The 24,447-nt window shown below is 39.1% G+C and overlaps 1 protein-coding gene across 5 annotated transcripts in view; it reads right to left on the reverse strand.

Moving 5' to 3' along the window:
* LOC143299064 (uncharacterized) overlaps positions 1-24,447 on the reverse strand; it is a 60,664-nt gene that overhangs the window by 11,948 nt on the left and 24,269 nt on the right. For 3 of the 5 annotated variants that reach the window (XM_076612182.1, XM_076612167.1, XM_076612174.1), the window contains exons 9-25: positions 23,234-23,348; positions 21,342-21,494; positions 19,932-20,027; positions 10,692-10,760; positions 9,850-9,990; positions 9,376-9,487; positions 8,066-8,131; positions 6,896-6,971; positions 5,993-6,118; positions 5,754-5,841; positions 4,539-4,656; positions 3,083-3,223; positions 2,672-2,738; positions 2,074-2,161; positions 1,545-1,628; positions 829-974; positions 23-102 (exon numbers count right to left, since the gene is read on the reverse strand). In XM_076612182.1, the coding sequence (XP_076468297.1) occupies positions 23-102; positions 829-974; positions 1,545-1,628; positions 2,074-2,161; positions 2,672-2,738; positions 3,083-3,223; positions 4,539-4,656; positions 5,754-5,841; positions 5,993-6,118; positions 6,896-6,971; positions 8,066-8,131; positions 9,376-9,487; positions 9,850-9,990; positions 10,692-10,760; positions 19,932-20,027; positions 21,342-21,494; positions 23,234-23,348 (1,766 nt within the window). The remainder of the gene's footprint in view (positions 1-22; positions 103-828; positions 975-1,544; positions 1,629-2,073; positions 2,162-2,671; positions 2,739-3,082; positions 3,224-4,538; positions 4,657-5,753; positions 5,842-5,992; positions 6,119-6,895; positions 6,972-8,065; positions 8,132-9,375; positions 9,488-9,849; positions 9,991-10,691; positions 10,761-19,931; positions 20,028-21,341; positions 21,495-23,233; positions 23,349-24,447) is intronic. The other 2 variants (XM_076612198.1, XM_076612189.1) reach the window with 1 other exon arrangement.

A 24,447-nucleotide genomic window follows, 5' to 3' on the forward strand; every position in this document is an offset into this window, starting at 1 on the left:
CACCCCAAAAAGCTGTACTCACATGTAAACATGCATGATGAAGTGGTGAATTTCTGTCATTGTCAGAGACAGTTAAGTCACTGCCATTTTCCAGCAACAGTTCTGAGAACAAACAAAATAAAAACAAATCAGACACACTGAAATTATCTGCTTGAACAGATGTTAAGTTTCCAGGTTTTATCTTAAAAAAAAGAAAAGAAGCCTATTTCCATTTCTTCTATCAACACATACTCCATGAGAAATAATAGGAGAGTCACAGTTTTCACACACTGCATAAGTGCTTGACAATCAATAAGAGTCACAGTTTTCACACATTGCATAAGTGCTTAACAATCAATAAGAGTCACAGTTTTCACACATTGCATAAGTGCTTAACAATCAATAAGAGTCACAGTTTTCACACACTGCATAAGTGCTTAACAATCAATAAGAGTGTCACAGTTATCACACACTGCATAAGTGCTTGACAATCAATAAGAGTCACAGTTTTCACACATTGCATAAGTGCTTAACAATCAATAAGAGTCACAGTTTTCACACACTGCATAAGTGCTTAACAATCAATAAGAGTCACAGTTTTCACACATTGCATAAGTGCTTAACAATCAATAAGAGTCACAGTTTTCACACACTGCATAAGTGCTTAACAATCAATAAGAGTCACAGTTTTCACACACTGCATAAGTGCTTAACAATCAATAAGAGTGTCACAGTTTTCACACGCTGCATAAGTGCTTAACAATCAATACACCTTATATTGCACCCTTCTGTGTGCAAAAATTGTCCTCCCAACAGAATACAAATGATCTTTCTGGGCCCTGCACTGACCGACAGCAGTGACGTTTCCATTGGCAGCAGCATACATGAGGGGTGTCCTCCCTTGTTGGTCCGCCACGTTCACAGCAGCGTGATGACTCAGCAGCAACTGGAGTGACTCCCCTTGGTCCGAAAAGGATGCCGCATGGATTGGACTCCTGGAACAGCACGAGGCTGACTTTGACTATTTTGGGGGTAAACAAATCATGTCTCTTCCTTGATTAGACACTGTGTAACAGCCGAGTTCATATGCTTGCATAATATGCACAAAAATATTTGCAAAACATCATTATCCAAGAAGGGGAGGGCCTAGGAACTATTTACATAAGAATCTGTCTGACGGATGAATATAAACAAACTTTTACTGGTGGCTTCTTCCACCAGAAGAGGATAAAAACTGCATATCCATGACCTTCATGAGAGAACTGCCAATAATATACGGAAATCTTTAGCTAAAAAGAAAAAGAAAATCTTGGCTAATAAAGACTTAAAAAAAAAAACAATAAACAATAACATTGAATCTGTAGCTATTATGGAAAGTGAAACAAGGGAAGCAAAGACAATTGGCTAAAATAAAGACTGAAGACAAACCCAATGGAAAAAAAAAATCTTGTTCAAAACCAAATAACCCAACAACTGCGAGAGAAGCTGACGAAGACTGCACGTACATTACACCAGAAACAGACACAGCAGACAGCAGAGATACAGCCACAGATAGTTAAACACACCTTCCTTTAGCATCCTGGCTGTTGACAATGTCTTCACCTAGACTGTCAATCAGCAATTCTGTACAACTGTCATTGCCATTTATCCTGTGGACACACAGAGGTTATTTAGTTTATTATCTCTTTTTTTTTTCCAGTAGTACAATTCACACATCCCTGTTTTTTTTTTCCTGAAAGCTATCAGCCTGTAAAATTTGAACATATTTCTTCTTAAAATGCCCTTTGCACTTTCAACATTTACAGATCTTTTGAATCACATAATTTCTGCTATTTTCAAACTTATGTTTCCACATTAAATATCTACTTGTGAAAATCTCACAATAATTGTTTTGAAAATGACTGTTAGCATTTTCTTAAACTGAGAGATAATCTGCATCTCATGATTCCCGGTCTTTAAACAGCATTTTCAAAATTTGAGTACGCAACATCTAGGTGTAAATTAGAAGCACATCATTTATTACGAATCCCAAAAATGTTTAGACGCAGATTCTACGCAACATGCAAGCTTTTAAGCCAAGACCCAGCTACTTACACAGCACAATGTAGGGGAGTGAAGGGACTGCCTGTCAACTTCTTGAAGTGCTCATGCTCCAACAGAAGCTCTACACAACCATCGTGACCTGAGACAAAAGAACCAACAACTGTTCAACAACCACAGTCCAGTTTGTTGGGAACAGATGGGGAGAAGATGAAAAGCTATGCTGAAACACTGAATACACCATGCCTGTTTTGATTCAAATCCTGTTCAGAGTATTACTGGGCAGTGCATGTGAACAAAAGAACTACAAGTATGTGAAAAATACTCAGATGTATATTCTGTTCATACATACACATAACACAAGAGAGTTACCACTCTTTACCATTTGTTAATATTTGATCTCCTGGTCTTATTGTTTAATTTTATACATAACACACATGGAAAAACACAAACACATTTAACTCTTCTAATGCAAAACTTTTTTTCTTCTTTAAATCTGAGTAATGAACAGTCAGAACTATACAACCTCCAACCCCCAAAAGATGTAACATTATGCCTTTTCCAGAAAAAAAATAAAAAACGCATATCTGAGGGTGTATGGCACCAAATACACAACAAGTACGGGATAATATGCAAGAGGGAAAGCACCCACCATTATAACAGGCATAGTGCATAGGAGTGTACCCTTTCACGTCTTCCATGTTCTCTGATGGACCAGCCTGCAACAAGAAACACTCAACAGTTCAGCAAATAAGAACTGTATGGAATAAAAGAATGATTCTTTTTCTTTCTTTCTTTCTTTTTCTTTTATTTTGCAAACAAAATAAGAAATAAACCCACCAAGAAAATTACATTTCAAAAGATATATTCTGAAAAAAACTTTTTAATAATTCCCTTCTATCATTACGTTAATATTCTGAATGCCACAGCATCAGCCATTTGATACAAACAACTTTCTTAAAAAATATTTTCACCCTGATCATTCATCTACCCCAGGAAGCAGCATAACCTTCCTCTCTCCACCCCCTCCCCTCTTTTCCTGCTCCTCCCGGCCCACACCTACCATGATCATGGAGCTGAAGAGACTGATGTGGCCACACATGGCGGCCATGTGGAGTGGCGTGCGGCCACGATTGTCGCGCAAGGTCACGTCAGCACCGTGATGAATCAGGGCATCCACACACTCCTCATGGCCATTGGCCGCCTGGGGGGGCAACCAGCACAATCATGCAACAGCACTTCTTTCGGAAGACAACAAGCGTACAACTTTTTTTTCTTTCTTCCTGATCAGCAAATGCTGGTACAATGAAATAGTATGCACTTTTTTTTTGATCAGCAAGTGCTGATACAATGCCGCAGCATGAACAGGTTACATTATCTTATCTTATTCATACCTACCACTACCTACTTCTAAATATATTTACTTAAAAAAAACAACAACAAAAAAACCAAAAAAAACCTCTACTTAAAATCAATCAACAAATCTCATAACTGCTTTCATATCTTTCAACACAGGTCTCTATCATCTTAGGAATTCTGCACTCACAGACCGGAACAAACCTTGACACATACACTATTTGGATCACCGAAAAAGAAAAGCTGCACTTGTCAACGTTTATGGGAGTAAGAATTCAAATGGCTGCAGTACGATGAAGACACACATGCAATGAAGTGCAGAACTTGACTAGTGTCCAGACCACCACTCAAGGTCTAGTGGAGGGGGAGAAAATACTGGCAACTAAGCCGGGATTCAAACCAGTGCGTTCAGATTCTCTCGCTTCCTAGGTGGACGCATTATCTCTAGGCCATCACTCCAGACTAGACAGAAAAACTTGACCAACAAGTTGACTGAAAAACACACAAACACTGGCACAACACATGGAAAAATACACATTCAAATCACAGGGATGCTTCAGAACTCAGGACTGTAGGAGGACAAATGGAGCCACAAGGTGTTTTCTTCTAGTGGCTTTTAGGTTTTAGTGGAGTGATGGCCTAGAGGTAATGCATCCGCCTAGGAAGTGAGAGAATCTGAGCACACTGGTTCAAATCATGGTACAGTCGCCAATATTCGGATGAGACGATAAACCGAGGTCCCGTGTGCAGCATGCATGTAACGCACGTAAAAGAATCCAAGGCAACAAAAGGGTTGTCCCTGGCAAAATTCTGTAGAAAATTCCACTTCAATAGGAAAAACAAATAAAACTGCATGCAGGGGAAAAAAAAAAAAAGAAAAGAAAAAGAGGTTGGTGCTCTCTGTGTAGTGATGTGCTCTCCCTGGGGAGAGTAGCCCAAATTTCACACCGAGCAATCTGTTATGACGAAAAAGAGAAATACAGTACATGCTGAATTCCGGAGATAACAAATGGGTGTCATGTCTGCCATCAGCACCATTCCAAAACATCGGATTTGAACACAAAGCAGTAAGTGGCATGGCATGGCATACTGTGGCATACCAAGGCGGGACTGTGGTCACCCTGGCTAGAAACCAACAAAATGCTATCACTGGTCAAACTCACAGCTCTGTGGAGAGCAGTGCGGCCGTCCACATCCCTGGCATTGACAACAGCACCGTTGCGAATGAGGAAGACAGAACTGTCAATGTGACCATTCTCCACCGCCATCATCAGAGGAGTCCTGGGAACACCGAGCAGAACTGTATAGTACACACCATTCACAAAACACATCAACATGGAACAGAACTGTATAGTACACACCATTCACAAAACACATCAACATGGAACAGAACTGTATAGTACACACCATTCACAAAACACATCAACATCGAACAGAACTGTATAGTACACACCATTCACAAAACAACATCAACATGGAACAGAACTGTATAGTACACACCATTCACAAAACAACATCAACATGGAACAGAACTGTATAGCACACACCATTCACAAAACAGCATCAACATAAAACAGAACTGTATAGCCCCTGTATACACCATTCACAAAACAAAACACATCAACATAAAACAGAACTGTATAGCCCTCGTACACACCATTCACAAAACACATCAACATAAAACACAACTGTATAGCCCTCGTACACACCATTCACAAAACAGCATCAACATAAAACACAACTGTATAGCCCTCGTACACACCATTCACAAAACAGCATCAACATAAAACACAACTGTATAGCCATCGTACACACTATTCACAAAACAGCATCAACAGCATAGCACTGAACAGAAAAGGACTGGTATCCCATGCACAAAGGATGGGGAAGAGACAAAGGTTTAAGACACAACTGTAGGTTTGGGTTTCTGGGTCAGAGGGCAGATTCAGGCATTTCACAAACTTGACTCTCATTTTATTCACGCAAATTTCTCAAATTTTCCAGTTTATCCTGTCACTGACTCCCCTTGCTTTCAATCAACTGGTATATTAAATTCAGGAGATGGGACAACCCTGTCAAATGATCCACACACAGACCCCCCATCCTCTCTCTCTCTTCCATCACTGCTGAATTTACAGCAGCTATTCAAAAATATCCAAGTGAAAAGCAGTGCAGGGACTCATTTAGAGGCTGCTCTCAGGGCAAACCAACATGAGTTCACAGTGAAATACTGCCATGCGACCGTGAATATACAAACATGGCCATTATGGTGTGCCACGTTATTTTAAGGAACAGAGGAGCTATAAGAGCAGGGCAAGGGGGGGTGAGAGAATCCAAAAGAAGACAAGGAGAAAAACAAAGTACCACCAGCACTTTACCTTTCATGGGCATCTGTGCAGTCCACAATGATGCCATCTTCCGCGCTTTCCAGGAGAAAGTGAAGACACTTTGTGTGACCATTCATGGCTGCACAACAAGAAACACCAAAAAATTACAAGCGTCAGCACAGTTCAACAGAATATAAGACAAAGTGAGGGATGGAGACAGGGCAGTGGGAGGTGAGAGAGACAGAGAGGGAGACCAGACAGAGGAGCTGTCTTTCAGCCGGCTGCATTACCTGCAGCGTGGAGGGGTGTTCTGCGTGTCACATCATCGTGAGTGATGATCTTCGCTCCCTGGAGCAGCAGAGACTCCACACAGTCAGAGCACCCTCGAAAACAGGCCAGATCCAGCATGGTGCGTCCTGAGGTGACACAGACACACAGAAACCATTGTCTATATCCATTTCTGCATATTCTTTCATTAATAATAATACTAATATAATAATGGGTATTCATAATGTGCTCTACATTCTTTGCCAAGGGGCCCAGAGCACTAACAATTAACATCAATATGGTGAAAAATTGTTACAAAAATTAACAGCTAAGGGCACTATAATCAAGATTTACAAACAAGACAAATGGAATGTGCCAATGACAAAGCACGCACACGCATGCATGCATGCACACACACACACACACACACACACGCTTCCAGTGCAGAGACACAGCATTTTGACAAAATACACCCACCACACACATTTTTCCTGCCCTGCAGGAAGTATACAAACAACCATGCTGTGTTCCGTAAATGGTTAAGGTTTTTTATAAGGATAATACAAAGTACCATGTAATGATTTTTTTTCTGTCACTGTGTGTGTAACCTGCAACAAGACACAAAGAAATAGAAAATAAAACTAGATGTTCATGCCAACCCACTTCAGCTGCTAAGCAACTGACCCAAGATACATGGCAACATGTCACCCAATTTTTTTGTAGAATGGTATGGAGATAAGAGTTAAGAGACAACCAATAAAAACAAAAAACAAATTTAAACAAAAGTAACATCAGTCTTAAACCTCATTTTTCGGTTGACACAAATGTCAACTAACCACCAATTTCACAACTCCATATGTATATAGTGCTGTTTTGCCATCACAAGCAAAAGATAAGAGTGATGTATTATCCTGCGCTGAGCTCACCATTGGCATCTTTGACATCCAAGTTCATCATGTAACCCAGCAGTACGTGTAAGGCTTCGTTGTGACCACTGTAAGCCTGCAACAGTATCATCAACGCTTGTGTTCATCATCTTCCACACTCACGTCTTTCTTATCAAAGGGTACAGGAAGGGGCGTGTGGGTATGTGCATGTGTTTGTCTGCAGAAGCGTATGTGTGCAAGCATATATATTTCTTTCGCATAATTTACAATACAACTTAGAATGACGTAATTTCTACATAAATTGACCAAAGTATCTGAGAAATCGACTAACAATCAAACAAACAAATAAAGCATTAAATAAAGAGACATAAGTAAACAAAGAGACATTCACAAGCTTGAAGATATACATACAGCACATCTACAAAGTAAACTGTAAATAAGGAATAGATTACATGCATACTTTTACTCGGGAAGTATACTGCTAAATGTGCATAACTGATTAGTGTAGATAATATATATACATATATATATATATCTAGAGAGAGAGAGAGAGAGAGTGAGTGAGATAATTCTGCTTCAGGAGTACACTGCTAAGTAAAAATACAACTGATGAATTATCCTGTCCTTCTTCTTCATGGAGTACTATTTTATTTGTATTTGTGTTTGTATTTCTTTTTATCACAACAGATTTCTCTGTGTGAAACTCGGGCTGCTCTCCCCAGGGAGAGCACGTCGCTACACTACAGCACCACCCTTTTTTTGTATTTTTTCCTGCGTGCAGTTTTATTTGTTTTTCCTATCGAAGTGGATTTTTCTACAGAATTTTGCCAGGAACAACCCTTTTGTTGCTGTGAGTTCTTTAATGTGCGCTAAGTGCATGCTGCACATGGGATCTCGGTTTATCAACTCATCTGAATGACTAGCATCCAGACCACCAACTCAAGGTCTAGTGGAGGCGGAGAAAATATCGGCGGCTGAGCCGTTATTCGAACCAGTGCGCTCAGATTCTCTCACTTCCTATGCGGACACGTTACCTGTAGGGCATCACTCCACTATGATACTGTTCTGAAACAAATTCCAGTTATACACTTATTTAACTTTTTTTTTTCTTTTCTTTTTCCTTCCTTTGACTGAAAATTGCATCAATGCAAGACCTGTTCACTGAATCATGAAGGAAAGGGACAGTGACCCGACAGAGGGAATACATACTGCAAGATGGCCTGGAGAGTAGGGCGCTCCACACCGGAGCAGGTCAGTGGCAGCTGCATCCAACAACTGAAAATAAGGCAGGTGTGATGATGAGTTCAGGGTCTGCTGGCTCAGTCCACATCCACCATGGTGATACCACAAGGTCCCAGTACAGTGATGCTCAGCAGCATACTGTTTCTCCCCCCCCCCCCCACCCCTCCCAAAACCTCCTCTTTGCCATAAAATGATAAATGTTTAAATTAAATATGTATACCAAACAAGTTTTTTTCTCTTTGCCATAAAATGATAAATGATCAAATCAAATATGTATACCAAACAAGTTTATTTCTTTGCCATAAAATGATAAATGATTAAATCAAATATGTATACGACACAAATTTTTTTTCTTTGCCATAAAATGATAAATGATTAAATTAAATATTTATACAAACAAGGTTGGTTTTTTTCGTTTTTTTCTTTGCCATAAACGAATAAATTAAATACACTGATGTCTGGTGCCTTTCTTTTTTGTGTTTATTGTTTGCTTCTCGTGGTTTTTCCAGACTTTTACATGTATAAAAAAAGAACCTTTGCTATTATGAAGTAGTTATCAACCTCACCAGTATTTAATCATTCAATATGCTTCATTTGGAAAGAAAATAACCTTCTGCGCAAGCATGATTAAAAAAACAACAACAACAACAAAAAAAAACGACAACAACTTCTTAGCTGAACTCTTTCCACTGACTGCCAGAGGTAAAAACAGAATAAAGTACCAGGTGCATTTTATTTTTATTTTTAAATTAAAAAAATATTTCAATCAGCAGAATCCTTCCTGTCTTTCTGTTCTTCATCTTCAGTGATGATGTGTCTTTTGCCAGCTTGGTTCCTCCAGCAATTCACAACTCCTGTGCCTCACTCCTCATATATCAAAATGTTCTGGCCAACACATTCTCTGCTGTTGAACGCCAGTTTCATGGATGAAGCTGCAAGCTTTGTCAATCTGATTCAGCTCTGGCCTTCAAAAGTGCTCTGACAGTATACACTTTATTTCTCTTGTGATTCCAGTTTCCAGTCTTATAAAAATGTTTCTGCTCTGTTTTTTTGTTTGTTTCTGTTTTCATTGTTCTGCTTTGGGTTTTTACAAGTAAAGTACAGTACTAATAACCAGCTACATAATATTACTCTTACTACTGACAGAATCAGAGGTAAGACAGGTGGGAAAGAGAAAGAGCTTAAGAGAGAAAAAAAACCATGGCAGACAAATGCACACGCACACACACACAGACACACAGATAGATGAATAAGGACAGACAAAAGGGCCATCTGACCATTTCCAGAGCCAGCCTGTGTCCTTTCAAAGCAGCATAATGGACAGCATTGTAACCTTCGTTGTCACGGATACCAGGCCGAGCGTCATGTTGCAAAAGCAGTTCCACCACTCTAAAAACCAATAATACAGTACGTCTTCAGTATTTAATAGATGTGCACAGAAAACAAAAACAAACAAAAACAAAACAAAAAAACAAAAAAAAAGAGAAAGGATTCTGCACAATTATGATAAGGATGTGAGTGAGTGAGTGAGTGAGTGAGTGAGTGTGTGTGTGTGTGTGTGTGTGTGTGTGTGTGTGTGTATGTAAGTGTGTGCATGTGCGACCTAGTATATGGGGATGAGGCAATGTCTGTGTGTGTGTGTGCGTGTGTTATAAACAACCCCAGCATTCCTTGACATGACTACAACACAACACCACCCCTGCCCTCCAGTCCAACCCTCCCCCCACCGCCCCTCCCACCCGCCCCCTCACTTGGCGTCCACATCAGCAGCAGCAGCGTAGTGCAGTGCCGTGCAGCCATGGCCGTCTGTCAGATTGACGTTGGATCCCACATTGAGCAGGATGTGAACACACTGCTGGTGCACGTTGGCAGCCGCGTAATGCAGAGGGATCCTGCAACCACAGAGCTGCTATCGTCACACTCACCACACCACAGTGACAAGACTTACAGGTTTAGGGTTTAGGAGACTGAGTGAGGAGGTGACTGAGGAAAAAAAGGACGGAGGGAGGGAAACAAGAAGTACCAAACATTTGTCAAAGTGTGACTGCTGACGGCGAGTTCTGGACAGTTTTGAGAACTTCAATACATTTATGGTTGGTTCAGACTGACCAAAAGGCAGATTATATTTTATTCATACAAAGCCTAGAGATGGGGTTTTTTTTTTGTAATTAAGTGGGCTGTAAACAATAGAGTCCATGGGTTAACTTCACAAATTGTGTTTGCATTTCTATGATTCAGTACACAATTTTCTTATCTTAGTAACGTAACACTTAAATAAATGATCTGGCAGGAAAAAGTATCAACATCAAAGAAATCATTTTCTTTTTGACACAAAGAACACACACATATACACAAACACACATGCTTTGCTCCAACAGGTTGCATTAATTTCACACACACACACAGAGGAACACATAAACTCACAAAGAAATGCACGCACACATGAATACCACACACACGCACAAATGTGCACACACAAATAACAAAATTCAGAGATTCTTTCACTTGCACACACACACACAGAATACACGAAGCATTCAAAGAACTGTCTACCTGACGCTGCACCTGAGACACACATCCAACACCCCCTTACCTGCCCTCTGCATCCTGCATGTTGATATCTCCCCCTTCTGTCAGCAAGTACTCTACACACTCCACCTTCCTGGAAACAACCACAGCTCCCGGTCACACCACACACTGCACCTCTTTTCCCTCACACTGTCACCATAACTCTTAAGTAATGTGTAACACTGGGATTTGTCTCTGTCAATCTTTCCCTGCTTGAAAATGAAGTCTTTAGAAGTGCATATTACCCCCCCCCCCCCCTCCCCTGACAGCAGCATTATACATCATACAGAGTACTTCTTGTCTTTTGAAGTCTGAATTTAGATACTTTCGGTCTTCTTTTCTTTGTCAAGCTCTTTTTTGGTGTTTTTTTTTTTTAAACCGGGGTTTCATTGTCTGCTAAGAAAAAAGTCAGTCTTAATTTTTGTTGTTGTTTTGTTTTTAAACTGTCTTTGAACTTTTACTTGTTGCTGTTTGAGGGTACATTCCAGCACTTCAAAAAAAAAAAGAAAAAAGTGACAGTCCATCACTATCAGAACAAACTAGTCCATGTCAAAGGTAACAGTCCCACATTTTTTTATAATCTGAATGACTGGTCCTGCAAGTCATAGTTTTGTTCTTGATATCATATCTAAATGGCTGGGCCTGAACATGACATTCCAATATGTTTAGGCCTAACTATTAAGCTTCACTAAAAAAAAAAAAAAATGTAAAAATTAAAAAATCTTCAACCTGAGAAAATTTTCCAACCACCAAGAAGTAACCTGTTCCATCGCTGACCCGAAGATGACTTAAAGCATTTTCCGCTTCTGTTTTCACTAAAAAAATACTGCAAGATACAGTTGAGGATTGGAGCCTTTTCTACTTTCACTTTTATCACATACAAATATTGGCCTGCATGGGCACACTGAGGATCAAATCTCCATGACGGTGGATAAGCTATTTCCTCTCTGTTGACTGGTCTTTTTCAGATAAATGTTGTGCTGCATTTTGTGACTGGAACTGACTGACTCATTAAACTATGCACTGAATGATTTTGTGAGATTAATGATTTATTCAGCCAATGACCGATTGTGATGTGGCACAATGTCACAATAGAGACTAACAAATCACTAAAAAAAATATACCTAAATGTACATTTCAAAACGGTATATTTCTCTTGTAAACAATCTTTTTTTCAAGAAAAAGGCATATGACATATAAATCACAGTAAACAGAAGCCAAATATCTAAAGTAAACTGAAACATGCGTGTAAAACAGATTCCTACAATACAGTTCCTGTTTTCGATCACAAACACATACATTTCACGGCCAATTATGTCCACTCTGAACTGATTGTTCTACTACTACAATCATATATTTGCTCTGCATGCTATAGACTCAGACTGCAACAGAGTCTATCAATCGAGTGAAAAAGATGGCATGATCTCTACCTACACAAACACAAAAACAGTTGTCAATTTTCCTTGTGGTCAGTGCCACCATTATTTGCAAGTTCGGTCATTTAAAACTGTTCTGAGACTTCATAGCCTTGACAAGACCATTGGTTTTATGGCTAAATGAGAACTGTTTTCTTCTCTCCCCTCAGGTTCATCTTCAGTGCACACTATAACGATTCAACGACAGATCTTGTTCTTGAAATAAAACAACATAAAATCTGAATAAATCTTGAACACTCGCTCAGATATAAAGCCTCAAATTCTAATAACTAACCTCCACATCCAACCCCTCCCTTTTTCCCTTCTGTTGAAAAAAACAAAAAAAACACTTTTCTTTCTTCTATATCGCCCTTATCATAATCTTTTTTCTTTTCTTTCTTGTATCTGATTAATCATTCATACCTGACTGACGTAACAGAAATAAGTGTCATATAGTGATTACTCATGATCACTCTGGTCTTGTCAGAAATGGGCTTAGAAATTACACCCCCCCCCCACCCCCCTCTTCTTCACTGGCAACTTTTGAAAACCAAAACTATTTGTCTTCCTCCTTTTCAAGTTCCCAGAAAATGAAGAATGATTCAAGCTCATCGGATGGCTGATTAACCATAAACGAACACACAAAATGTATCTTCACACGTAGACAGACAACTATCAACAAGAAGACCAAGCATAATGAAGTTACCATGCTGAATTATCATTCACCTGCCAACAAACAAGGTAGGAAGAAGGGTGTGTGTGTGAAGGACTCAGTGAGAGGCTTAGAGGAAGGAGACACCATGGAACAAAAACGAATAAAGTGGATAAAATGGAAAGATACATGTGGTCTTGCATACCGTACACATCTATTTTTTAAAATATTTTTTAACATCTATCTGTGACACAGGGATAAGAGTCATGGCCATCGGAGAAGTGTTCAGGATGCATTAGACATGTATGCTGCCGTGTTCTTCCTTAATGTTTACCTTTTGGTATCATCTTAAGACCAGAATTTTATCCACCCCCTTCACACACCCAAACCACCTTCCTGGTTCTCCCCTGTTTAATGATTATACAGGCTCACACTGTTTATGCACGTTAATCAGTAAACTGGTTATTTCTGGGGGGAAAATGTAACGGAAAAGTTTGTTTTTTTTTCAATATGGAAGTCGTGCTTCTGTTCCTGATCATGACCAAATGAACAATTTTCTTTTCATACCCTCATGACTGTGAATAAACAATTTCAAGGGACATGACTCTTGCAGACATTTCACTAATCAGCAGATAATGAATTAACTGCTCAATCACTTACAGGAATGGGTGTTAAAAAAATGTGTAAAAAGACAAAACTAAAAGGCTCTGCTTCCCTGTCAAAAGACAAACACTCAAAGTAATCCTTGAAATTTACCTGAAATTTCTAATTCTATCAGTACCTCACACCTATTTGATGGGTCTGGGATAACTCAAAAATAAGAGTTGAATGCTATGGCTTTGTTTTTATTTGCATGTTGATGGATTTGACAGGAACTAATGATGAACTACAAAAAAGAAAGACAACAAGCCATGTGCAACTACAGTGCAGGTAGTGGGGGGAGAGCATGTGCATTCTGTAACTAAACAAAAAAACTTATTTCGAAAAGAAAGAATTAAAAAAAAAAAAAAAAAAAAAAATGATGACAATGGTGACCATAACGACTCACTAACTAAAATCACATATTATAACAAGACAAAAATTCTAAAGGCTTAAGCACAACAAAAAAGACATTTAAAAAAAAAGAAAAAAAAAAAAAGAAGAAGAAAATGTCAGTCAAGCCAAAAATACTAGACACAATTCTAAGGCTAACTGAGTGACACCGGAGATTAGAAAAGAGAGATAAACCACTTGCAGAAATTGCTGAAGCCAGGCAGCCTGCGCCGCGACACGCATTCATTATTCATGAGCTGCCTTTGCCCCGCCCAAACTAAGGGAAAGCGTCAGTCGAACGCAGTCTCCTGAGTGATTTTATAATTTGGATTACACCTTTTTTCCCTTTTCTGTTTGCTTCATCCCACGCAGATGTCAAACTCAATTTTGTTGTGAATAACATTCCTAAATATTTATATGTATTGGTTACTTTTATTTCCCTATCACCACAGCACCATTTTTCACGAGTCGAAAGATGACCTCCATTGCGGAAAACTATAATATTGGTCTTATCGAGATTCACTGTTTGTTGTAGTCTGTCTGTTTCTTGCTTAAGGGCATTTAATTGATTTTGTAACCCTATGGGTGTGTCAGACAAGAGAACAACATCATCAGCAAATAGCATTAAGAGCAAATCTGTTGCGCCAGGTATCATTTGTATTCCATGTCTCCCCTTCTTTGATAACTCCACTGCCAATTCACTGATGAAAAAGGAAAACAGCTGTGAGCTTAGCATACAACCTTGTTTAACCCCTCTTGGACACTGAAAAAAGTCTGAATAAATACCTTTGTCACGAACACATACAAGTACAGAATCGTAGATGCTTTTAACAGCCATGTAAAACTCCCGAGAGAGAGAGAGAGAGAGAGAGAGAGAGAGAGAGACAGAGACAGAGACAGAGACAGAGACTTAGAGAGAGAGAAAGAGCACAATACAACGGTCTGCTCGGGCAACATGAAGCGTCCGTATATATATGAATTATATATATGATTATGTACATATAGATAGATTTAGATTTACATACTGATAGATCTATATGAAATTATGTATGTATGTATTCATGTATGTATGTATGTATGTATAGACAGATGTTAGAAGAGAGACAGAGCTGAATATGTGTTTTATGTTTTATGGGGGCATCTACATTCAAGCAGATGCAAACGTGCTAAAAACCAAGCAAAAATGAATCGGTTTTCATTGTATACAGCGAATCTTACTACACGTGGGAAATTCCAGGCATAACTTAACTTTTGCTTTACTGCAGCTGAACCGTCAGAACCGACCAGTTTCCTTCGGGTGGGGAAGGAAAGGGTGATTTACCCCCACCCTTCCGCACTGCGTGTGTGCCCCAAAACGGCTTCAGCACTGTTATAGACAGTAAGAAGGGGCCTGCCGCGAGTGGTTTATCTCTCTTTTCTATCTCCGGTGACACCAAGACAATCCACACAACATCAGAAGCAAGGGTGAAAGAAACTGGTGATGCAGGTCACTCTAAAGCACTGTGTGTTTCAACATCACTGATAAGAAACACATGATTTTCACACACAGCTGTAACACCTTTCTCTTCATTTTAATCTGCGGTTTATTAACCTTTTTTATGCTTATGTTAAGAGACAGATAGATCTGGCATATTTGCTTATCTCTTCCACATGTTCCTACTGTTTATGATGATTCGTACATGAAGGTGGCAATCAGCCAATATTTAAAATTAATAAAAATGAAAATCAAATCAAAGAAATAAAAAGAAAAGGAGAATGAGCTTGTCAAATTCAAATCTGGTCACAGATGCACTCTCACACAATCACAGCCTCAACAGGCAATTTGAAGTCTAAAGGGATCCTGAATTTTCCTTTAATTTGAAAAAAATGAAGATGAAAAGAGAGAGAGAGAGAGAGAGAATGATTCTTGTTGCTCTGTCTATATGACAAAGAAACATGCATTCTGTGAACTGTATCACATAAGCTTCGAGTTCTGATCAGCATGAACACTGAAAATGTTTTTTTATCAGCACAAGTCACACATAAAGGCGGCAAGCAGAAACGGAAAGAGAGTAAGGGCAGGCATTGGCATCAGGTCTCCTACAATTATCATACTATTGACTGGAAAACAAAAATCAACTAAAATTTCAAATGTTTTTTCACTCGGCTTTCAGCAAAAATCAAGATGATATCATGGGATGAACATGTTTGTTTTCCTTTCTGGATTGTCTTAATATTCACACTAGTAAAATATTACTGGATATCATATACAGTGACGATTATAACAACAGAACACACGCATACTGACATTTAACAGGGTAGAACAGTGACAAAGCCTATGTTTTCAAGCTGAAAACTGTTCACACACACAAAAAAAACAACAACAACAAAACAAAAAAAGAGGAGCAAAATGCAGACAATGAACTTGCAGAATTGAGAGTATAAAATTTGTTAAACTATCCCTGTTTTCACCAAAACTTTTTAAACTTCATATTATTTCATAACAAATTAGCAGTGCCAGCTGATAGCTTCATTAAAAAAAAAAACCTGACTGTAAACAAAGATGAGAGACAAGGCACCAACTGACTGAAAACAAAGATGAGAGACAGAGCACCATGCTTTTGCTTACCTCCGTAGCTAACAAATTTATTCTTGCACACTGTAAACCCTGTTGCTAACCTCCAATGATAACAACTCTTCTGGTACACTATAATTTGTCTTACTTAAACCCAGTGCTTGACAACTTCATTCTGGTCAACTTCAACCTTCGATTTTCAAATTCACATTAAACCACCACACAAAGAGCACAACCTATATCAGTCTATATACATGTCCAAATATAACAATAAATGTATGATCTTCTGCACAACTTTCCTTCGATTTATCTTCAGCTCAAGACAGGCAAAGTACACAAAAGTGTCTCCTTGCAGTAACCCAGACAAGCGGAGATAGAGAACAAAGTGCAGTGGAGGAGGGGTTGCAGGAGTGAAGGGGTGGTACTACAGCTGACAGGAAAAGACAAAGACTGTAAATACAGTTATTAGGAGAACAAGTGTTAGCTGGTCAGAGTGATGACAAGCAAACAAAACAAACAAACAAACAAAAAAACCAACCGAACAAAACCCACCAAAAACAGATAGGCAGACAGACTAAGTACATATAGGCAGACAGCTTAAGTACATAAACGATGAGAGATAATCATAGATGTGACCTTCAGACAGAGACTTAAAAAGATACACAGAAAAAGAGAAAGGCAGGGTAGGGAGAGAGAGAGACAGACAGACAGACAGACACAGACAGAGAGACAGAGAGAGAGAGAGACAGACAGACAGAGAAACAAACAGACAAACACAAACGAACAGATAGTCATACAGAGAAAAAAGTAGTTAATCACACCAAACTGAAGCCTCCCAAATCAACAGCACTGAGAAGTGTGTTGAACTGCAAGATCGACAGCTGATTAGTCCAGCAGGTTAATGAAGGTAAGAGCAACAAGATGACAGAAAACTGTCACTATCCTTATTGTGACACCTTGGTACACTGTCCCCCCAAAAATGTTGTCAAGGATAACAGAACAGGATGAGAACAGACTCACTTTAACAAAATCATGTTTAACTTTTCTGCTTATCTTTGCTTTCCATGGACAGATAAATCTTCAAACTGAGAATACATTAGGCGATAAAATACTGGAATATTAAAAAAAAATATATATGCAACATTTTCTGAAATGGTAAATTAATGGTAATAATTGAATTATTAAATATCATCACCTATTCCTAATTTCTATCATAGACTTTAAAAAAATTCCCTGAAAAATATAAATAAATTTTTTGCTCTCTCTCTTAATTTCATAGGAAAAAAAAGGCACTTATTCACATATAAACATATCTACATACTTTCTACCTTCCAACATCAGATTTTGTATTTGTTTCTTTCCTTTTAAAAGACTAGTGTGTGTGATAAACTCACTCACAACTCAAAGAAATACTACCACCAATGTACCCTGGTTTTTAGCTAAGAGACCAGACCTGCCAACTCCTAATGAGACTTGAGAGCAGCAAAACTGTGTGTCTGGGAGCAGCAGAAAGCATAACAAGCCACAAGAGTATACACAATGCGTTACTTTCCCATTATCATGACTGGCAATCACAGAACAGCGGGAAAAGACCAAACTGACTGAATAACAGGGGTGTGAGTGACCGAGTGGAGTGTGGAAGGTAGCCGGTACTATTTTTTATTGAAGGATAAATATCATACAGATCTCTACCCCTGATTTTGGCTGCCTACATGGCAGGGTAAAAACCGGTCATACACGTATAAGCCCACTCGTGTACATACGAGTGAACGTGGGAGCTGCAGCCCACAAATGAAAAAGATGCAGATTTCTCTTTTCTTTCTTGAAAAAAAAAAAAAAAAAAAACATCAAAAGACCAAAATAATATCTTTTGCTCACACACAAGATTCTGTAGAAACCGAACGTTTTGTGCCTGAATGTGCAAGTTTCTGCAAAAAGGCAGACTGCACAGATCAAATCAGCATTTCACGGTTTAAATATCCAGTCAAATTGTACAGTCATGAGTATCATAGTTTCAGTCTGTTCCTTCCGAACTGTCTCTGGTCTTGGATATTTCATAGCAAAAACTCCTAACGCTTGTTCAACACATGACACAGAAACTGAAATACAGGCAAAATGGTTAGGTGAAGAACCAGAGTCTGGCTTTGAAGTCCAGAAGAATAATGAACATGGTCAGATAAAAGCTTCACCGTATCACTGTGTGCTGTTCGTTTGAAGTTGATGCCAATTGCTTTTTATTCCCCCCCCCCCCCCCAAACAAACTGGAGCCAAGTGAAAAGTATGTATCAACTACAGCTCTCTCCAGAACATACATGGAAATATATGTATATAAACTGAGCTACGACTGGGTCAGACCGATCAGGAGTTTTTAAAAAATGAAAACTTGCCACAGACACCACAGCTTGATTATCCCCATTTCACTCAATTTGCTCTTTGTTTCAATTTTCTTTTCATTAAAAAAAAAGAAAAAAAGAAAGTCACTCGCTTGATTTTTGCTACCTAAACATAGCTTTTTTTTATGAAATGAAACCATAGCAGCATAGCATTCTGAAACTTGGTGTAACATGCTATACTCAACAGCAGTTGGCAGGTCTGAGAGACTGTCAAAGATCATGTGTGTGTGTGTGTGTGTGTGTGTGTGTGTGTGTGTGTGTGTATGTGTGAGTGTGTAAGTGTATGCATGCATGCCAGCATGTGTGCATCTATGTCCATGTCCGGGCATCCCATTTGTACTTATGCCAATTCTCATCCTTTGCTCTTAGCCTTGCTGTAAATATGGTTACATCAATGATGGTTTTGCATATACTAAAAAAAAAAAAAAGAAAGAAAAAAGGCTGAAACATATTCATGTTAACTTCAAATACGTTTATCGCAGTCTTGTTCTTTTTCTTATGATTTCTTACCAGTAGCGCAAGCACACCACATGGTTTACTTATAAATAATGCACATATTTTTGCTTATTTATGGATGTTTTGATTTATCTATGATAGCAAATAACAACAAGAACCAATGTTCTTGCCCAAAATCATAGTTATCCAAAGGGCATGCAAATCTCAACTGCACAAAGAAAGCAAAATGTTGCAGAGAAAAAACACACGAGCAACTGATAACATTCAATGCTATTAAAGATTTTTTTTAATTCATCTCTCCGCGGTAAAGTAGTAAAAATAAAAGATTACAATGACAGTTTAAAAAAAATTCTCACAACACAACATACTAGCTTTCTAAAAAATAAAGTATCTAAAAACTGACACTTGTATACATAAATACCAATGTAATTCATTTCATGCAATGCGAAAAGAGCAAGGCATGTGTGTGTGTGCACTGCAACCCAATTTCCCCCAAAGCTCAAAACAACTATTGTAAGTAAAATAAGCTGTTTTGGGTGGGTTTAAAAAAAAAATCTTTTTGAATACATAACAAAACTAATGTCACTGTAACATTATAACCTTACCAGTCATAAACCCCATTTATAATCAGAGACAATGAGGAAGTTCAAGAAAATCACAAAGAGGGGGAAATCTGTTCCTGACACAAACTATGTGAATGAGATGTACAAAAAATAAAAAGGTTTCTTTTGTTGTCCTGACTTACTGATTCATACCACTTTACCTTTCAATGATATGGTTGCGCTCTCCGTTAATCACAACCGCTAAAGCCTGAATTTCCTGGTCTGATAAGGAACATCCAGATATATTCCCACAAACACTGCAAAAGATCAGAACTCAAGCAGTTGCTTCAGATTTTAAAAGGCGTTTTGGGATGATCAGAATGCTTGAAGTCTAAAAACACACACAAAAATCCCCTGCCAAAGGCAGAAATACATCATGGCATGTAACTCTGATCTTCCAGTCAATTCTTCTCATCCCCATTCAAAGAAATAACGAATCCATGCAACCTCCCAGCCCTCTCTAAGCTGTAGCTTGTCTCCAAAGCAAGAAAAAGTTGTTTTTTTTTTTATCTTTTCAATATATTTTCAAAGTTTTACTAATTCATCTTTTTCTTTCTCTTTTTTTTTCAGATTCAGCTCTGAAGTATCAACTTGAAACAACAGTTCAATGCTGACTAGTTAAAAGTGTGACTGATTTTATAATTACCTGTTGACATAAAAAAAAGAGAAGAAATTGCAATCATAAAAGCAAACATAAGCTGCAAAGTACTAGCACTGACAAAGCATCAAACTAGGAGGGCTGATAGGCTGCCCTCAACATTTCATCCTTAATTAATAATCCATAATCTCATTCACACAACTTTTTTTTCCATGTTAATCTGTCAAATACCCACTCAAATACTGTCACATTTCTTGAACTCTTACAAAATACAGTTCTCTTATCCTTGACACTGCACACCTCAAAGAACAGGAACAGTATAGAATAAAAAGAAACCAGATAGATAAGGTATCCAAACCTGAGCACTGCATTTACAGACATATAAGGTATCCAAATCTGGAGTACTGCATTTACAGACATACAAATTGTTAGCACTATAAGACATAACTGAATAATCAAATTCACTATTCAATGTAAAAGAAACAGGAAAACCAGAAAAGGCTAATATATATGCTAAGTGATACTCAAAGAAAGGAGACTGTTATTCTGGAAAATGATTAATGACAGAATGATTTATTATTGCAGAATCATGATGTCATAACCACACAAGATGATTCAGAGTTAAGTATTAAGATGATGAAAATTTCAGATTAAAAATCTGTCACATACACTTTCCTTTACAGGATGAAAAGCAACTCCAAGGATATACGAACTATATAGTAAATGCACAAGAAATATTTCAATCACAGTGTGGTACATGTCTGACTTTATAATACTGGTGGAAATTGGGCAAAACTTTCACTTAGGCCAGCACATGAAGAAGAACTACACACAAAAGGCATTATCCTTGCAGTTGCTTACAGAATGGTAGAGTTAAGATCATGAGTAGTCACTGAAAACTCCGCCCCACTGTATTTCCCGGAGAAGCACGGAGAAGCACAGGAGAGACTGCAGTAGAACAAACAAGACTCACCCACTGCAGGCAGCACCATGGAGACATGTACGACCATAGTCATCTGGTATGTTGATGTCGATGGCAGGCATGGCCGCACGCAGTTTCCTAACGCAGTCCACATAGCCATTCAGGGCAGCTGCATGGATCGGCAGCATGCCAGCGTAACCTCGTCTGGTATAACACAAAAGGAAATCTTTTCCCATGAAATTACGTTTCATTATAACATACTTACCCTGCCCCACCAGTGCAGACTCCGGCAGGGGTGAGATTTCTGTCCTGTGCAAAATACTACACCACCAGAGCAGACGAAAGTGAAACTAACTACAGCTAGTAACCTCCCTTAGATATATTAACCCCCATCCACTTAATATGAAGCAGCCATCTTTGTTCATGCAACCTGTGCTCCAGTACATCTAAAAACGCAATAATCTAAAAATTCTTCAGTTCACAGAACCTTGCTCTGGATATTTTTACATTCTTTACTGTCTCAAACAATTATCTTGTATATGGCCACAGCTCCAACTCCAATCTACCTATGCAGCAATAGTAACACTGTTCATCGACAAACAGATTCACCCTGTCACCAGACTCTCCACCCGCTGCTGGAACTGATAAAGTCATTGAGATATACTCACAGACACAATTTCAAAGGTTCAAGCACTCAAGCAAACACACTCATACATATTTCTTTTCTTTTGGGGGGAGAAGAGGGGGGGGAGGGGCATGGGGGCTGCCCAATCACCTGCACCTTTCCAGTAGAATCACTCCAACGCTGCTGACCATCGCTCAATTTCACACTCATGTCACACACACTCATTTCACTTGCAAAGAAGGAAACAGTGAACACAGTTTCTAGGTGTAAAGACAAGAGTGAGGCAAGGATACATTATGTCAGCACAACTCTAATAACAACTGAAGATCAACCAAGAAGTAATCAGATGGACTCTCCTCTCCAACACTGGAAGATCTTGACCTTACAAACAACCAGACACCAGTCTCCCATAATCATCATAACATGCAAGAAAGGCCAACCCATCTCAGCACCTTTGCACAGGAAACAGGCCTGAAGATCAGCCAGAAGAAAACAGAGCTGATGACACTGAACATTCCTAACACCAATCCAAGTAAATGGAACAGATCCTCCCATACATACCAGGGCAGTGCTGTCAGATATGAAGAGGGAGCAGGCAGTGACACACAGAGCCATCTCAGCAAGGTCAGAATAATCTTCAGAATACCGAACATGTGGAGACCCCCCCCCCCTCCCCCCCAATACAACATCAATACCGAGCCTGGAATGTACCAGAGTTGTGTACTTTCAACACTGCTCTATGGCTCAGAATGCTGGAGGACAACTGAGAGTGACATAACAAAGTTGTCATTTTTCCATACAAAACTCCAAAGAATCTTGTGAATCTTCTGGTCCAATAAGATTTCCAATATACAACTTGCCCAGTACAATCAAGAGAACATGGAGACCATCCTCATGAGGAGACAGTGGAAATGAACTGGACACATCATGGGAAGAGAGTAAGATGACATCATCTGGACAGCCTTTCAGCGGACACCACAAAGTAGGCAAGGAGGGGAAGGGCCAAAGAACACCTGGCGCAGAACAGCTGAAAAACTCAAGACCCTGAAGCACACCTGGAGCACCATTCAGAGACTGGCCCAAAACAGACAAGAGTGGCAGTTCTTCATTGCTGCCCTACATGCCATAGGGCAGAACAGGCAGAATACAAGCAAACCCATCCCATTTGTAAACACATACACAGTCACACCAAGGTTAATCTGCCGCTGTCTCAGTGCCACACTCAACACATCTTTACTGTCACACGTACAAAAACACACCTTCCTTCATTCTGTCTCTGCTGCCCACTCACACTTGTACACACAGACTATGAACATACTGCATTGGGTCAGCTCCTTTGTCAAGCAGAGTTGATATGAGTAGCTCATGGCCGTAACGAGCAGCGACATGTAGAGCTGTGTTTCCCAGGCGATCAGTGGCATTGATAAGGCACCCTGTCAGACAAACATGTCCCATTCAAGAACTCTGTGTGTGTGTGTGTGAGAGAGAGAGAGAGAGGATGAGTGTGCATGAGTGTGTGTGTGTGTGTGTATGTGTGTGTGTACAGGAAATGCTTATGTGTATGTGTATGTGTGTGTTTGTCAATATTTGCACAGTCCATGAATGCATGGAAGCACAACACATGTGTGTACTGTTCATACAAAGTAAAACATGTGTTCACAAAGGACGTTTACACACAATGCATGCAAACATGAGTTGAGCACAAATGCATGCATATCTGTGTCTCTCTGGTGATTATGAAGACCTGTCTACCTGTACACAGAAGATTGTGTTTTCATTAACAGAAACAGAAAGTTCAGCACTCTAAATATGCAGTGCATAAAATGCCTCTCCAAGCCAGTCTTACGTGACAGATTCAAACTTTTCCAGCATCATTCCTTATTTCCCTGTCAATGATTTTTGCTCTCATCATTTTTCACCTTGATTCATTATCCTTGTCACACAGATATATTTCCTTTTGTCTACATCTTCGACACTACAGAAAGTAATATAACTTTCCTGGTGCAAGCAGTCCATGGTCGCAAAACAGGCTTCCTGCATGCTAAATGTCATGCAACCTCGGCTATTTTGAAGAGAAAACCACCCTTCCACATGAACTCTAGTTCTGCCTCTTACAGTCTTAGAAAAATAAAACCACTTATTACAGCAATTAAATACATGATTCTGAAAATCACACTCACTCCCCAAAACTCTTTAATTTTGGAGAAGTATGGAAAACAACTGTACACAGTACCCAAAAAAGGTTCATTATACATATAAACCAAGGAAGTAAACAGATATGTGTATAACTGACCACATGCTATTAATGCATGCATGCCAATGTGTTTGTGTGTGTGTGTGTGTGTGTGTGTGTGCGCGCGCGCGCGCGCGTGTGTGCATGCTCGCGTGTGCATGTGAAATCATGCATGTGTGTGTGTGTGTGCGTGCATATAAGTGTGTACATACACCAATGCACACATTCATGTGTATAGTCATCAATAATTTGATGAATACAAAAAATTACTTTTTTTTTTATAACAAGCTTTGAGAGGG

The sequence above is a fragment of the Babylonia areolata genome, chromosome 2 (genome assembly GCF_041734735.1).
Source record: "Babylonia areolata isolate BAREFJ2019XMU chromosome 2, ASM4173473v1, whole genome shotgun sequence".
Classification (NCBI taxonomy): domain Eukaryota; kingdom Metazoa; phylum Mollusca; class Gastropoda; order Neogastropoda; family Buccinidae; genus Babylonia; species Babylonia areolata.